The 18610-nt window shown below is 35.6% G+C and overlaps 1 protein-coding gene across 1 annotated transcript; it reads left to right on the top strand.

Annotated features, from left to right (window-relative positions):
- Positions 1–9707: 9707 nt before the first annotated feature.
- Positions 9708–16790, top strand: LOC128860033 (tigger transposable element-derived protein 6-like). Its single transcript, XM_054097258.1, has 2 exons — positions 9708–12802; positions 12860–16790. Exons 1-2 carry the CDS (start codon positions 12361–12363, stop codon positions 13084–13086), a joined length of 669 nt encoding a protein of 222 aa, XP_053953233.1. The 5' UTR covers positions 9708–12360; the 3' UTR covers positions 13087–16790.
- The last annotated feature ends 1820 nt before the right edge of the window (positions 16791–18610 follow it).

An 18610-nucleotide genomic window follows, 5' to 3' on the forward strand; every position in this document is an offset into this window, starting at 1 on the left:
TGCAGTGTTTACATATAATACGAGCTGTTTTCCATACATCCGTACGTGTGCCAGTGTATTCGTGGCTCATTTGCTGCAGGCATTGTGGTAGTTTGCTGCCGTCAGCAAACTGAAGCATGCATTACCGGATGCCTTGCGGTTAATCGCAAATAATTAGAAGTTTTTAAACATCTGCGTGCAAGTGTATTAAGTATGCGTGAGTAAGTGTGGACCGTTTACTAACTACTTTATTTGTGTAATATAATTTGGTAATTTACGCTTTTCGAAAAAAGGTTTTTGTGCAATGAGTAGCTATAAATTTTTGAACTAAGTTTCCGAAAAATAGCACCTACATATATTGAGTGCCTGCAAAAATCGTTCCGCTGCGTTTTTGTATTACTTGCAATATTTTTAAAGGTTAGTTAATTTTAGATTTTCTGTTTCATAAAAATTTAGTTCGTATTCTAACAAGAACAGTAGAAATTATAGTGATTACAGAATATCGAAATACTTCACAGAGATTTCAGCGTAAAGTACTCAACTTGATAATAAATTGCCGTGGTATGTCTCCAATGCGCAAATCCACAGAGATCTCAAAATACCTTCGATTAAAGAGAGAATAGAAAAACTGCAACCCGCTTTATAAAGAGTTTATTTTTGCACCGAAATACTTTGGCATCATGTCTAATGAGAGAAGACAGTCGAAAGGAAAACCCCACTCGACTTACCCTTTTTCTTTTCTTGATTGGCGCGATAACCTCTTACACGATTTTGGCCGAGTTTAAGGCCGGCGGGCCAATTAGATGTCCTAAATTCAGTAGTTTTCGCGAAGCGTTGTAGGATGAGAAAAAAAACAATTAGCCAAATGAAGTTTTGGGGATAGTTTAATATATATTTGAACTAAAAAAAAAAAATTTGTACAATCTCCAACAATATATTGTAAGCCGAGTTATCAATAGATTCCCAGAGCGCCTTGCCACTGAAGTATCCAACTTCTGTACAAGATACAACTTGCAATTTTCATCTGAAAACAAAAAAAAAAAGATTATTAATTTTGATGTAATTATCTTCGATGTGAACTAAGAAACACGTAAAATTCGAATTTTTGGGGAAGGTAGAAAAAAAAAGTGGTTTTTCAAGGAAAAAAAAAAAACTCTTCAACTGGGTAAAAAAGTCGCTTAAAAAAAGTTTTTGGATGTTTTTTTTTTAGTTCACATAGAAGAGAAAACAATACTGAAGATAACGCATTTTGAATGAAATGGATAGCTCGTTTAGTTTTTTTGCAATCGTGTACATAAATTAGGTAAAATCGTGAAAATGAAAAGCCGAGAAAACGCGCTTCAAAGTTTTCGATAGGAAAAATTATACATTTGTGATTACTTACACCAATAACTTCCTAGTCAGCTATTCCTAGACCATATAGCAGTCCTTCCTCTGCCTCAAAAAATTCATTTTGTTGTAATTGATCAAGTCTTCTTGTTGTACGAGCTTCCTTGCTTGATAATGACGTGCGCCTGTTTTCTCTGTCGAGCCGTTGCGCGTCCACCTTATCAACAAACATCTTGCATTGTTGGCCGATACTCAACTCCAGTAACTGCATGGTAGTCAAAATCGCAGAATAACCTTCGTTGAAAATTCCTACAGCCAGGTAGGCGGCAATTTCAACGATTTTTTTCTCAGAATGCAGATGTTTTGGACAAATGCGCCAGACGGTCGAGTTGAACGCCTCGTTGGAATTTTGCGTGTGGCCGCCTAAGCATCGCGGTAGCAGTTGATCATTTGAAAGATCTTCATAAATTGGGCGAATGTGTTCCTAAATTTCTGCGTTGATCAATCGAGCAGGATGTTTAAAGGATTTCAGTTCATCGTTAGCTTCAGCTTTGCGCCATTCACACCAGCTGTCGACGCCTGCTGGACAATTCTCGTGCCGAGGGACTTGATCCGTTGAACAATAGTGGTCCAGCGTTGCTATTATAGCATTTTTCATGTTTTGAACAGAATCAATATTTCTCCTGATAGCCAAGCCATAGAATATAGTAAGTTTTTTAATGACAGCATCCGTCAGACGATTCTTGCCACCGAGCTTCTCTTGCTTCTTCTTCTTTCGGAGTCGGGTACCCATACGTTTTTGGACGTGTCCCACGCACTCATTTTTCACAACAGGAAATTCGTCACCGTATGGATTAATCTTTAAAATACCTGCAAATGTTTTTGAATCGCCATCACCGATGTAATTCAAAAATTTTACACCAAACTTGGCAACGGAACTCAAAAAAATTTCCACAATGGAATCCACCTCCATTTTCCCTGCGGAGCCTTCGTGATTCGAGGAGCAAGAATCTTTATGTTCTTCGTACCACTCCTCAAATGCGTCGTCGTCAAGTATTTTTTTCTTTTGGTCACATGCCTGACAGTATGCACTTTTGACAATAAGACCAACGACCTTGCCTGTGTAGTACCCAATGAGTGTCGTTACACCGAACAGCAAAGTGTAACCACGTTTTTTCCATGATCAATCGCCGGAAACTTTCAAATGCGTTTCAATTCTTCCATTTTCCAAGTTTTTTACTTTCTCTTCTTCCACAGCTTTTTTAGTGGTGGTTTCGAACATTGATTCCGACGCCGATAGAACATGCCGCACTATATTCTCGTATGATGACTTCGATAAACCTTGACCCATATCCATAAGTCCACAAAACAGATTGATCCCTTCTCGTGCAACACCAAGAAGTCTCATGACAAACACAAGCCGTCTATTGATTTCAAAACCGGTGTTTATTAACGGTCCCGAATTAATTTCTCTTCGACCGCACATACACGATACTACAATTTTAAATCCGAAGCCTCGATGGCCGCTCTCCAAAAATGTTAATATATTTTTTGTTTGCAAGATCTGCAGATTACGATATCTGCAATCGCAGTAAACACTGTTAAAAATTCAACTATCCTATAACAATGGAGCGGATTCACAACGATATCCTCCGTACTCGCCATTGATAGTTTTTTCCCACTAGTGCTTGTATCATAAGACTCTTCATCATCTTTAGTAGTAAAACGATTGCCGTAAAATTTACGTTTATTAGGCCTCGAAGAGCGTTTGCTGCTGCCTGCTTCAGTTTTCGGATAACTTGTCATGATTATTTCAATGTACACTCGTCGAGAGTCAGAGAAAAACTAAACTAAAACGACCGTTACTGCAAGAAGCAGAGGAGAAACAAACACTTACAGAGACGTACACAGAAACAATACACTACAACAATAAGCGCACGGTTGCTCGACGCCGCACTACGCTCGGCTCTGTAGCTCTGCAAATACTTGGAATTTAACTCTGAAAATTTGTGTCTCATGTTCTTGAATATCTAAGCTATTGATTTCAGGGGGAAAAAAAAAATCGATTTTTTTGACCTTTTAATTGGCCCGCCGGCCTTAACAAAGCGTCCCAATCATTTCTTTCTCGTGCTAGCAGGCGCCAGTTGAACACGCCAAGTGAAGTGTAGTCCTTCTCTACCTGATCTTTCCAACGCAGAGGAGGCCTTCATCTGCTTCTCTTCCTCTGCTACCACTGGCTGGTACCGCATCGAATACTTTCAGAGCGGGAGCCGCTGAACTCATACGTGTCTCATGCGTCAACTTACCTTATTGAGCGTATATTTACGTTGGCTGTCGCATCACTGGATGCATCCGTACATGTTTTTTAACAAATCTTATCCACATATATAATAACAAACCTATGAAATAATTTTCTATATGGGGAAAATACTAAACACTTTCTGAGAAAAATATAACCACAAATCACCGAGAAATTTTAGCCATTTCAAATGGGTCGTAAAACTGCATAACCGAAATTAAAAAAAAAATCTTATTAAAAATTCATCCTAGAAAAAACTATATATTTAAAAAAATATAATTTAAATCAAAAAATAAATGGTCACAACTTGTAAAAATGTTGAGGTGCTATATTTTTTCGCGGGCTGTAGTCCAAATTGAATCCAACACGTGGCAACTACCACTGCTACATGTGTAGGTGGTTACCAGACAGGCGAGACTTAAAATCCCCAGCTTGAAAATTATCTCAACCTTAAACAAAGAATCCGAAAAAGAATTCCATTTTGTGGAACAACATCAAGACGCACACCACAAAGAGGAGGAGGAGCTCGGCCAAACACCCAAAAAGGCAGTACGCGCCAATTATATATATATATAAACAAAGAGTCCTTAAAATTAAAATCCCCAAACTCAAAATACCCAGATTTAAATATCCAAGCTTTATAGATAAATGTATGTGAAAAAAGTAATAGGGATCTTCACACCGAGCTTAGAACTCGATAGCTCGGTGCTCGGTCAATTTTTCCCGTGTGTTTGGCTTGTATAAAATGATTTTAATTTCGGTTTACCGATTACCGAACTATCTTGCTGGTAAGCTTAATAATTTTTTTGGTAGTTGGTAAACTGCAATCAACATAAAATGTGCCCTTATGTAGATTACGACTCACTTAATACAGACTCTTAAGACCGTCGCCTCATTTGAAATGGTGTTTTTAGGGTATTTCTCTAAAAGCGTGTAAAACGAAAACAGGAAAAGATTTTTTTATTTTTGTTTTCAGTATTTAATTTCTTGGTCTATTGTTAAAAAATAAAAACTTTTTTGTGGTTATCCGAGGTTCGTTCGAAAAGTTGTCAGTCTTCAAAAAATATATATATATATTTTCCCGTGGTTCCTAGGTGGAACAAAGGGCCTCAATAAACAAGTTAAAGTTAAATCTATTAGAAGCTAGGAATTTTATTTGCCGCCAGGAGCGGCCTGCTTGTTGCACTTCTGTTTCTACTAGTCGCCTCCACGTGTTAGATGGTCTGCCAGGTCTGCGGCTGCCTTGGGGGTTCCAATCCAGGGCTGCTCTAGTGATGAAAAAAATGCACACAGATAAAGCCGGTTCTAGTGAACCGATTTTGATGCAATAAAAACTAAAATGACGTATAATTGATGTCGTTATCATGTGAATTATGAAGATATATCGGAAAAAAGACCTTTAAAGCTTAAAAAAGTGTGAAAGAACAGATTTTCATCTCTGAACGTTCGCCATTTTGTGAATTTTTTTGTAAAGATCGTAGTTCAGATAACGGCATAACAAGAAACCTCTTTGTCTTTTTGATTTCAGATGACTGTGAGTGCCGGAATCCGTGTCGCCAGCGACATACCTGTTTTTGGAAGACCATTTTTTAGAAATTTTTTTCTTACTAAATTGGCCTATTTTCGTGTTTAGCTGGAGACGCTTAGATTTTCTGTAGGGTATGCATGTGTACACCGTCTATGCATGTCTGTTTGTGCGTGTATGTATGTGCATAAAGTCTTGTCGCTCAAACAGATTGAAAAATATGTATGCGACAAACAAGACAGACTCTCATTGCTCAGCTGCTTAGTGAATGTCAAAGTGACAGCTGCTTGCAGTCAGTCAAATCATAAATGCCGCTACAACAACAAGCAAGCGCCTAAAGACAAACTGTTGACAAAAATACGTGTCTCTATAGCTTTGGCTGCCTCGACAAACACACATACATGCACACAGTTTCCAAAATATCTGTGCCATTTAATGCGTACAAAATGTCACTGACACATTTCTATACCTAACACTCACACAGTCTTCTTCGCAGATGAGCAAAGGTGTGCAATTAATTGTTAATGAACAACCTTGTTCCGAATTCTGCTTGCGTTCCAAAAACAAAAGAAACATTTTTTCCCCCTTAAATACAGCAAATTACTTTGTACCCACGTTACTACATCGCGTGCCCCTCTAAAAGCTCATAAATCGCGCCTCGAACTGCGTACGAACTCGAGTCATTGCTGTTTGTATGTTGCACTGTTGGGTGGCTTCCTTTGAATTGCTGATTACCTCTATTATATTCGTTTTTGGCATTCCCCAACAATTATCTTTCGAACATAAACAAAATTTGGGCCAATCCCAAGTAATAGTTTTTACTCGCATCTCCACAGTAAATACAGCAAATGCGAGTAATTTTCTCTTCAATGCCGTCAGCAGCCGGCAAGGAAGAAAGGCGGAAGTCGTATTAGCAAAAAAACAGCTATAAATATATGTACATATAGGTATATATATATAAACTCGTATATATTAATTTATACTATGTACGTGCGTGCTTGTGTGGTTTCGCTATCTGCTCTACCTCAATGCCAAGTAGATAATCACCGCCTCACAGCAGATGATTATCGTCTATTGATGGCGCGCATAGTTCGGCATTGAAAGGAATTTAATGAGGCCATAGTTGAAAATATTTTGCAAAAATTTGTATACCTTTCAAATATCCATACACATAAGTATACATATATATCATATATGTACATACACACTTATGCAAGTATGCACCTATACTTTTCGGTCAACTAACTTTTTCAGTGCTAAATTTTCAATTAAGTTCCTGCTCGTGTATAATTTCCAATTTCGCCTCTGTGTAAATTATTAAATTTCTTTTTTATTGCAAAAAATATTTGTACATTGCTTCGGTTGCAGACAAATTTCTACCGTCCATGCTAATAGATGCAGATAAAAATAATTTTTATTGGATTAATGTGAAACAATGTATGAAAGATGATTTATTCATTTGCGGGCAATTGCGCCGACGACAGCTGTAACAAATGAATCAGCTTCAAATGTCACAAGCGAATGCTTTTGCATACTTTGTAGACTGCAGCAATGTCACTAAGAATATGTTCGTGCTATTTTGTTGTAGTCTGCATATAAAATCTCTCTCTTTGCCATCTTTCACTCAGCCAATATTTCAGTCTCCTTTAAACTGCCAAAAACTAGTTGTTTTTTTTCAAGTAGTGGTCTTTGCGATCCTGTAGGCAAGCAAAATGCTTGGGAATCGCTGTTGAAAGGGAGACATTAATAGCTTTTCCGATAGTCAAGCTGCGTTCAAGTCCCTGTCGTCGCCATGTTGCAGCGTTCTGCTGGTCAACTCCTGTAGGGAGGAGATCAAACGTCTCGAACGTGCAATAAATATTTCTTTTATCTCGGTTCCAGGGCCGAAATTACCGATGAGGTTGCCAGGTAGGGGTCGAAAAAACCAGTTTCAGCGGCCTCCATCTTAGACAAAGGTGTCCAATTGACCATTTTTAAAGGGAAACTGGATAATTTTTTCTTAAGGGGTTATACGCAGTTATGAAGCAAATAAAAGACGGGTTGTCAAGGATTTATCCTGAAGAAACTTCAGAATATTTTAATTTAAAAATTTTTGGCGGTTATAAAAGCATCCTTCAAGAACGTAACAAAATTTTTTATTTATGAAAATGTTGATTATAGAGCGCGCTGCAGGCGATTTCTGGAACCTCCTTTAAAAAAAGACGATTTACGGTGTACATCGTAACTCAGGATTGGTTTATCTGAAATCAAAAAACCAAACAAATTTTGTTAATATAATATATTAGATTATCTAGTAATTAATCGTTCGGCTAATCAAAATAGTGAATTTTCACAAAATGGCAGCTTTTAAAAGAAATGATTTCAATTTTTACGTTAAAATTTGGCCGTAAATTGATTATAAAATGGAAAATAAGTATCAGATTTACAAAAGGAACGATTAATTACTAGAAAATGTATCTTTAAAGATTGAGTTAAAACGGTTGACCGATCAAACAAGCCGTTTTCGAGATATCGTGTACACCGACTTGAAAAATGCCGTTTTAAAAAAAACACGTTTAAAGTTTCAATACCTACCTTAAAACGTGCCGAGGCATCTCTACATATTTAGGTATAACTCCGAAAGTATTGCTTAGATCTACTTCAAATTTCGTGCGTACACTTTTGAATATATGTACATTACAAAAATGCAATAAAAAAATCGATTTTTTTGAAAGTCATAACTGCGTCTAACCCCTTAAAAAAGTGCAAGACAGATGGAGCTTTATCTTATCGTGTCCTATTTCAAAAACACTTTGGCCTCAGTACGACAACAGCAGGATGCTTTCAATTTCTAATTTGAAGAAATAGCTGGCGGGGAAAAGACGTTATTCAAAAGAGAAGGTAACTAGAGAAATGACTGGCTATTTTTTAGCTTTGAACAAATCCTATTATTCCGAAGGGTTCAACAAAGTAGAACAGTGTTGAACGCAGTGTGTAAGCCCTAAACAATCGAATATCAATGCATGAAATACCAAAACTAAGAAACAGTTCTTTTTAATAGCGGTCGCTTCTCAGCAGACAATGGCAAACCTCCGAGTGTATTTCTATCATGAAAAAGCTCCTCCTAAAAATTACCTGCCATTCGGAGATGGTTTAAAACTTTCAGAACAAAGCCAAGACGCGCGCCGCAAATAGGATGAGGAGCTCGGTCAGACACCCAAAAAGGGTTTAAGTGGCAATTATTTATTTTTATTTTTTAAAAGGTCCTATACACTTTTTTATGTAGCGTAGGACTATGCGACAGATCTAAGTTAGTGCGCCTTTTGTTCGTTTGGAAAAAAACTTGGGCATCTAATTTTCATAAGCCACTATCGAAATAATTTCAGTAACATAAAACTAATTTGATGACAAATCCATGCGGGGTTGTTAATCGTTTTGTGCTTAGTCTGGATTATACAGACCTCCGATGTAATTTTTTATCTAAGTTGTCAGTTCTACTGGCGCATGGTTAAAGTTGTATGCCAAGTGAAGCTGTCGCTATGGAGCACAACACCCAACTTATTCGTTAGTTATCAGCACTTCCGGTCGGTAAACTGTGCTCTGTTGACTGCAGAGGTTCAAATATTAGATTGTTTGGCCTGATGGGAGTAGCACCTAGTGGCTTCCAATCTCTCGAAATATACAAACAGCAAAATCTTTTAAGCTGTTAATTCGAGCTTGACTCGATAATTTGGGCTGGCGTTTTGGCCACAATCTTTTTCAGGTTTTGTTCTCGTATGCAATAAACTTTTCTTCACTGCAAAGAAATCGACTTGTCAATTTTGTTACGCTTTAGCAAAGAACCGCAGGCATCAATTCGGCACAAGAAGTTACTTTGACTCAATTTGTTCTTCGAACTTCTTTTCGTAAATAGTTTCAAATAGTTTTTGTTTTGGGTTATCGGCTGGTTAGTTTATGGACAATAGAATAAGTGCTCAAACACCAGCCAGACTCTGTGGTTTTTATGATTCTATCGACATTGTCGACATGAGCTATGGGCACAGGTCTCATCTTTGACGTTCATGCATCCAGAGTCTGCTCTGCGGGTAGCCACAGCGAAGGGTCATAAGCAGCACACGTTTTTTTCGCCTGCTCCGACTTTTCACCTTGGCCTTGGTGGTATCGAAGCATGTATCGAACTTTCTCTTTCTTTACGTTTATTTTGATGCGATAACTGTAATTTATATTTTATTAATTTTGACTATTTTTTTCTCTTTTCAGGTAGGTTTAATTCCAATAACTACATAAATACGCTTTATCTGAATTGTCATATTTGTGAGTGAGTATTTATTAAAAACAAAAAAAAACTCCTACATAAGCGGATACAATTTTTTAGCCGGATAATTATATAAATTGGTTTTAATAATTTTTTTTTGTTTTTCATTTAAATATTTTTTTTTTTTTCATTTAAATATTTTTTTTTTTTTCATTTAAATATTTTTTTTTTAATTTAAATTTTTGTTTTATTTAAGAATTTTTTTTTTCATTTAATGTTTTTTTTTGTTTTCATTTAAAATTTCAAAATTAATTAAAAAAAATTTGATTTAAATAAATTTCTGGTAAATTCATTTCAATGTAAGAACTAAAAATAAAAAATTAAAAAAAAAAGAAAATTTAAAAAAAACAGTAAAATAATACAAAAAATAATAAGTAAATTAAAAAAACATTTTTTTTCTTTTTTTAGGCTTCAAACTGAAATCAAATTCACCTGAAATTTACTTTACACATGCTTTATTGCGCACATAACATTTAGGTATATTTATTTTTACGCAGCTTCAAGTGCAAAACTGCTACACTAAGTCTATTCAGCTTCGCAATAAACCCATAATTACACTAAAAAAAAAAGAAAAAAACCTCTTATATGAGCGGGCGGACAAGTATAAAAAAAAACTTTTTTTTAATTTTCCTATTTTTTTTTAATTAAAAATTATTATTTTTTGTTTTTTTAATTTTTTACAATAAATAATTTGTTTGTTTTTCTTTTAACTTAAGTGAAATTCGGTGTCCACAAATGTAAACATTTTGTATATTATATTTAGTTTTTACTCAGTTTCATGTGCTAAACTAAATGTATTTGCTGCGCAAAAAAACTTCATTAAACTAAAAAAAAAAAAAAAACAAAAAAAAAAAAAATAAACAAAAAATTAAATTAAACTTTGTTTCAATCAACGCCGGCATTTGAGTTGTTCTGCAAATTTTCGTTGTCTTATTGTTGTTAACCGCGGCAGTGAAAACCAGAAAACCAGATAAACATTTACTCTTGTTGTTGTGCCGAACATTGACGTGTAAATTTGAAATTTTTAATGCATTGCGCAATGGATGGAAAATCGACGTCACTACTTTTATAGCAACATATTTATCTGTATGTACATATGTGTGCACACGGTGTTATAAAATGTATCTCTATGTGCACTGAACTCGCACAATGGGCATTTTCTGTTTAATTATGAAACCTTTTTCTTAAATGACGAAAATTAAAAAAAAAAAAACAAAAAAAACAAAAAAGAACAAACCAGTGTAATGAAAAATTTGTCAGCATTTCTCGGAAGCCTCTTGAAGAATGTTTATTCACTCAGCTAACTCAGTATTAAACCAGAAATGAAGCGCATCGCTTAACAGGATTCCACGTTCAAAATTCGGTTAAAATAGTCTGGATGCCCAACGCAAACACTGATTCAGTGACTTCGATTTTTGTACCAGTTAGGTATTATGTGTGGAGACCGCAAAATCTCTTGATCTCTCAAAATCCTCCACAATCTCTTGATCTCTCAAAATCCTCCACGCAGTAGGCGGGCAGAGACCATTGTAGACAGATATGAGTCCTCATTCACACACACTTTTTGAGCTCGCTTTGTATGAACATTGGCTATTTAAGAACTTTCAACACAATGCCCCTATAAAAGGGCTTTCAATTTCAACGCTAACATAGATAACAATAGCAATCGCAATACAGGCGACCTTTACGTAATATTTGCACAGACCATTCCATTAAAGAAGCGATTATTGAAGCTGTAAGATCACAAAAAATGAGAAATTTGCCGGTACTGATAATATTCCCGCTGAGTGCCTAAAAGCTGACGCGAATGCCACAGCCAAAATATTATATCGCCTTTTTTAAGATATCTGGAATGCGAAAATAATTAATACAGTCGAACTTCTCTACAATGAACTTCCATATAATGAAGCTCTCCTTATAATGAACTGGTTTCGAAGACACTGCTTTTTCGTTCTACTTTCGGTGTATTTTTGTCTCCTTATAATGAATTTCTATATAGTGAAGTTTTCTATATAATGAACAAATTTTACAGCTGGAAATTCAAGCGTCCTAAGTTTTTGTCTCCATATAGTGAATTTTTCCAAAAGTTTTCTGTTGCAAAAAATTACAGTTAGATGTGGACAAACTGTAATGAGGGGAATCCCAAAATTAAAACAGAAAGAGCTGAGCTATTAGAGTTTTATTCAGTGATTGAAGTTAAAATGACGCATCGAAGCTGCATTTCGCTTGAAAAAAAGTTATTAATGATTAACAAAGTTAATGAAGAAAAGAAAAAAAAAAAAAAGAATTCGGAGTTCTTCCCAGCACTTTATCAAATATTTTAAAAAATAAGGAAGTGATTTTAAAAAATGCGGAGGATTTGGCAGTAAATACCAAACGCAAAAGACTTCGACCTTGTCATTTTGAGGATATTGACGAAGCAATGCTGAAATGGTTACTCGTTGCACGTGGTAAGAATCTCCCTTTATCTGGACCATTATTGAAGCAAAAGGCCACAGATTTTGCGGAAGCACTAGGACCCCACGAATTTGAGGCAAGTACAGATTGGTTAGACAAGTTCAAAAGTCGGCATGGCGTTATTCAAAAGACATTATGTGGGGAAAGTGCTGACGCCAACATAGAAAACCGTGATGAATGGGTAACGAACGTCTTACCGAAATTAATTGAAAATTACAACATTAACGACATTTTTAATGCCGACGAGCTGAGCCGTAGAGAGCATATCCGGGCCCCGGGGGAAAATTCCGGGCCCCGGGGGAAAATTGCAAGTGCGGGCCCTTTCCAATAATGTCTAATTCTTATAAATACGTATAATCTCGAGTCCGGGCCCCTCTGAGAACTCCGGCCCCGCGGGAAAAAGTACCCTGCACTGCCCACCCTAAAGATGTAAGAGACAAGTTGAGAAACATTCATCTCGCTTATTTTCCTCCCAACATGACTTCGTTACTGCAACCAATGGACCAAGGCATTATCTACAACATGAAACAACATTACAGAAAACGAATTTTAACGAATATATTGACTCAAGTGGATGAGGGAAATTCTGTTATGGCCATAGACTTGCTGCAAGCAGTTCGAAATCTTAGCAATATATGGAATGTCTGTGTTAAACCAGAAACAATTGCCAACTGTTTTAAAAAGGCTGGATTTTCAAAAGATGCTATTCAGATTCCATTTGAGCATTGGGATGAAGAGGACCTTCTTTCAAAATCGGATTTGGCTGCTTTACAGTCTTCATTTAAAAAAGTAGCAAATTTCGAAGCATCGTTTGATGACTACGTAAATGTTGATAATGGTGTGCAGACTTGGGACAACCCATCCGAAGAAGATATTCTCAACAGCATTTTTGAAAGTCGCGGAGTTCCAGCTGAACCTGGTAAGCATTTATCTTTTTATAGTCAAACAAAAATTTAATATGTAAATATTATTTCAGATAACGATGAACACGATTTGACCGTTGAAGAATTGGCAGAAACTGAGGAGGCATTACCTACGTTGATACAAGCTGCTTCATCCATTAGCGTAATTAGAACCTTTGTGGAAATCAGGAGTGACGTGCCGATTAATGTTTTCAACTCTCTACATGATTTGGAAGCTTTTATTGAAAATGAAAAATGGAAGACTGTAATTCAAACCAAACTCACTGATTATTTTAAATAAAATTACATAAAAAATCAATGTTTCTTTATAATGAAGTTTCTATATAGTGAAGTGATTTTCAGGTCCCGTGCGAGTTCACTATATGGAAGTTCGACTGTAATTCCATATGAATGGAAGGAAGCGATATTGGCAAAGTTGACCTAACAGGGTAATTTATCGGATTGCAGCAATTGGAGGGGTATTGGCAATGGGCAAAATATTATATTTAATAAAATCATTTTATATAGATCACATTGTTGAGCTAATAAATAGTAAGCTACGTAAACAATAAGCGGAATTCCGACAAAACCGCTCCTGCAACACTATGCGAGTCATAATTGAGTAATGTATTCAATATTATATCACCCCATATACTAATACGTGATCTGAAATGTACCAGGCCTAACAAAGAAAACACGAATTTTTTTTTGTTCAAAATTAGCTTTATTAATCAACGTAATTTCCACCAAGAACAACGCAATCATTCCAGTGCCGCTCTAACATTTCAATACAATTTTTGCAGAACGATTTCTCTTCTGCCTCAAAATAGGCCCCAATTTCAGCGTTAACCTCTTCATTTGAGCGAAATTTCTTTCATTGTTTTTTTAAGTCTGTGAACAGTTGCTGGGATTCAAATTTGTCGAATACGGTGCATGTGGGAGCAATTCGAAGTTCAACTCATATTGTTTTGCAATTGTTTTGCTTGAAATCAGACGCGGTACGTTGTCTTGATGAAACAAAACGGTGAGCAAACGCGGCATCCACTTTGAACAGAGCTTTCTCATAGCCTACCCAAATTCTCATGCAATATAAAGCCAACACGTTCTTTTGATATTTTTACTATGTCAGCTAACTCAGGCAACTTAACTTTTCGATCACTCAAAACGATTTTGTGGATTTTTTGATGTTTTACGGTGTTACCACCTCATTTGAACGTTCACTGCGTTTTGCATCATCGGTGTCTCTACGGCCATGACCACATTTGAAGCCAGCAAACCATCGCTTTATTGTTGTTTCTGATGGGGCGGAGTCCCCATAACACTTTTCAAGGCATTACCTCGCTTGAAGGGTATTTTTTCCTATCAAGAAGCAGTGTAAAAGTAAAACTCAAAATTCTTTTTGATCTGCATTGATTGTTTTGAAAAATAAGAAAAGTAGCGTCACTCTTAGCACAATAACTCAAGAACTAATGAATAGAATATCGAAGAATTTTAACAGCTGTATTTTTAAGGTAAGTACTAACTGAAAAAAGAGGTAAATGCAATAAAACTAGTGCCATATAAGTGTTAGGCCCGGCACTTTTCAGCCAATGTACATAGGATTTGTTTCCCGAAAACTCGACTCAACTTTTTCTTCACATCCAGTGACGCTTTTCTTCGCATTCTTTCGGTGTTCATCGATATGATGTAGAAAAGGTAAAAGAGTATACAATTAAAATACGTAACTAAGACCGCTGATCGGTAGAGAATTCTCACAGTTATTCAATATTTCCATTGACCAGAATGAGATGGATGATGCACTCTGTATGTATACACTAAGCTAAGCATCTCGAACTAATCCCTTCCCTGCCACTTGAGCCATTTTCGTAGGCGTAAATGTTTGTGTGAGTGAATGTGTGCGCCTGTAGGGATTCGTGTGTCAACTATCAAGTGATTTTCAATCAAAGTTAACAGCCATCAAACGGTACCGACAACAAGCATCGGCTCATTCAGATGTACTGCTCGCTTATTCGGCTGTATGAATGTTCATTTGTGCGGCATCTTGTCTACGTAATATACATATATCCCTTTCTCTTCGTCGCACATCAATGTTACATTTTGTGCATTTTTATGCGCGCCGCGTGTGCTCGGCACAATGAAATAAATTTATGCACACCGCACATTTTAGCCATGAATTGTATGCCAAGAAATGCACAATCGAGCCCCAACTGCGTCACCCACCTTCGAGTGTACATGCATATGTAAATATATATCTATGCACACATCCTTAGGTGTTTCAGTAAGCAAATCAATGTGTTTATGTAAGTGTATTTCATGTGTGCGTGCCCATGTGTATGTTTGTTTACGCTAATCATGCCGCTAACGCGCTGATCTGATCGCTATTTAATTCTTTGAAATGATTTTATACATCTCGCTGCAACCACTATCCTATCCGCTTCATCACAATTTTTCTATTTTCTATTTTTGTGTGTGTATGTTTGTTTTTTTTTCATCTCTTACCATTTCGACTGTTGCCACTGTGGCTGGCTGCGTAAATCTTACGAAGTGCTATTTTTGCATTCTATTATAATTCTTAACACTCTTAATTTTATTTAAACTATTTTCGATTTATGCGTACCTATTTTTTGATTCTCGTATTATTGGCATATTTTCAAAATCGCACAACGATCTCATTTATTTTTTGCCTATGTTTCTGTGCTCGCTGAACTACTTAACTCGCCAACTAAAGTTTTTTTTGTATTCTTAAGAATTTGCAATACTTTTGGTCCCGGTTAATCTGAATGGTACATCTTCCAGCAGAAAAAAAGTTACAATATGTGGTACAAATTTGGTGTCAAACGAAAGGAGTTTGAGAAAACTTCCTCGCGTATTGGCTGCACCTATGGGTTTAAAAAAATATAATTAATCAAATGACTGCTTAACTTAAGAAGATATTACAGTTTCAGCATCAAACGAGAGCTGTTTAAAATGCTTAAATTAAATGTTAAACAGAGTTGCCACCTGTCTCATAAATCCAAATTGATCCAAGAAGTTGAGTAATACAAATATCATAATTTGGCCCCAAAATGAAAGCTATTTAAAAACTTTTTAACCGATTTCTTTAACAGCGTTGCCACATATCTCAGCAACCGAAAATTATTCAATGAGTTGTGTATTATATAACAATTCGACTATCAGACGCTAGACATTTAAAAACTTCCTCATCGAAATTTCGTATATGGTTGCCAGCTATCTGAGAAATTGAATATAAAACAATAAATTGTGTATCGTATAACAATTCTAAAGATATGCATTTAAAAGCTTCCTAATCGAAATTTGCATACGGTGACCAGCTATCTCATATACATTTAAAAACTTTCTTATCAAAAATTTTAATAGAGTTGCCACTTATTTCATAAATAGAAATCCATTCAATAAAACGAGTAACTAATATATTCGTCGTAATGAAATGAAACGAAATTTGTTTAACAACGGCTTATCCACAATTGTTTAGTAGGGTTGCCACTTATCTCAAAAATATAAATCGTTTGAATAAGTTTGAACAAATATTCGAATTCGGCTTTGTTACGATAGGTATTTATAAACTACTCAATCAAATTTTTTTAATAGGGTTGCCACATATCTCGGAAATCGTAAAATAATTCACGGAGCAGTGCACATAACATTTTATACTTTCCAATTTAAATTTTTTAATATGGCCATCAAAACAAAAAGTATTTCCAAACATTTTAATTATTTTTTTTTATAATAGGGTTGCCACTTATCTCATATATATAAGTCGCTACAATAAGTTTGAAAATATATTCCAATTCGGCTCTGATACGATAGGTATTTATAAACTACTTAATCAACATTTTTTTTAGTAGGGTTGCCACGTATCTCAGAAATCGCAAAATAATTCAGTGAGCTGTGCACATAACATATTACTATATTTTCCAGTTTAAATTTTTTAATATGCCCATCAGAATGCAAAGTGTTTAAAAACCGGTTAATAAATTTGTTTGAATAGGGTTGCCAGTTATATCATGAATTGAAATTGATTCAATAAGCTGAGAATTATATTCCAGTTCGGCCCTAAAATTAAAGGTGTCTAAATGTTTTCGAATCGTTTCTTTAAACAGGGTTGCCACATATCTCATAAATTGAAAATAATTCAATAAAGTGAATAATATATTATAATTTGCCCATCAAACGGAAGGTATTCAAAAACTACTAATCAAAAATTTTAATGGGGTCTTCACCTATCTCAGAAATGAAAAAAAAAAAGTTTGGCAAAATGTTCAAGTATGGGCAATAATAAGTCTTTAATCCTATAACCCTGCCCACGTGTATATGAAATTTTTCGGTTCCGCTGCTCTGACATACTGAGTTCGGTTCTAGAGTTTAAAACGCTTCAATCAAAAATTATTTATATGGTGTTGCCACTTATTTAATAAATGAAAATTAACCAGCTAGTGAATCAAAGAATTACAATATAAAAAACAGTTAGTGGCAGAAAAAGTGTGAAAAGTATTAATATAGAAATATTTTCAATTAGGCTGCCAAATTTTCAATTAGGCTGCCATATTTTCAATTTATTAATTTAGTTGTAGAGTTAAACACAACTTACAAAATGTCTATCAAACGGTGTACTCATACATTGAAAATAGCATTGACTATAAAAGGCTTTAGAAGCTCACTCGAACGCCAAGCTTAGCTATTTCGCAATACAGCTTCCATCAATGTCTTGACCGATTGAGTTTATGGTAGTAACTACTTCCATTTGGAAAACACTGCTACTATCCGCACGCCTAATTTTAAGCTTATTGCGAGAGGCTGCTCCCAAAATTCGGCTTTACCAAGCTTTCCATCCAACTTCAAACCATTGCTGAACAGCTTCATTGGGCTCTGACACTCTGTTCAAAACAATCTGCTGCTCGGGATTGGTCTTAAACTGACAAATATACTGCAAGCTGTATTTTAGAGTAGACAGAACTTTGCAAGTAGAGTAACTTAAATATATTGGTGCCATCTATGTGTGATATTGTGCACATTCATATTGCATTGATCTAAATGCGGCTCGCCTGACCGCTTATTCTCGGCATTTTGGTTCATTATTAGAGACATAACATTTCATTAGAAAATATAATAAGGAGAATTTCTTTTTTTTGTGGCGTCTTCGATGGAATTCTTTCTTTGTTGACTTCTGAATAATTTTTGGCCGTCAGTCAACTTGTTGTGAGAACGTAATTGTGAGCATAGCAAAGTAAGTTAGCCCAAACTTTTCGTATATCCGAAGGGTATCGTGTGAGTCACCGCTTTGCTGTTCCCTTTGATACTGTATTGAGTCTATAAAGTGCAGACATTTTTTTTGGTCGCCTGCTTCGACTTTTCACCTTCGTTGTAGTGGTGCTGAAGAATGCATTCTTTTTTCTCTCCATTTTGGAACGCTGTAAAACACAACTGGCTTCGTCAAACACTACACCGTCACAAAATATTGTTGGAGTGCCATATGATCCAATACAATATACGCATACATCTTGAGACATGACTCACTAAAGGCATTTAGCGGAGAACAATCACAATTTTTGACTTTATCTATTCTAATTTTTTCTCTAACCCACCATAGATATTTCATTAGTTTCGACAACTTTTTAATTAAATACATTCAAAACAAGGTCTTTGCATGATATTTAGCATGCCAACATTAGCATTGTTTTGCAAGGTTAATCAAAAATTGTGTAAATATACCAAACATTTCAGATTTAAATAAAAATAAAATAAAAAAAATCGCCCAACTCACCAAACGACAATACAATCGAAAAACCGGTGCCATTCAGTCGACC

This window comes from Anastrepha ludens, chromosome 4 (genome assembly GCF_028408465.1).
Source record: "Anastrepha ludens isolate Willacy chromosome 4, idAnaLude1.1, whole genome shotgun sequence".
NCBI classification, from domain to species: Eukaryota; Metazoa; Arthropoda; class Insecta; order Diptera; family Tephritidae; genus Anastrepha; species Anastrepha ludens.

Bases quoted from the DNA above. Each gene is read 5' to 3' on its own strand.
- LOC128860033 (XM_054097258.1), top strand. From the start codon at position 12,361: ATGACTTCGTTACTGCAACCAATGGACCAAGGCATTATCTACAACATG. The intron at 12,803-12,859 runs GTAAGCATTTAT...ATATTATTTCAG, and splicing joins CGGAGTTCCAGCTGAACCTG to ATAACGATGAACACGATTTG.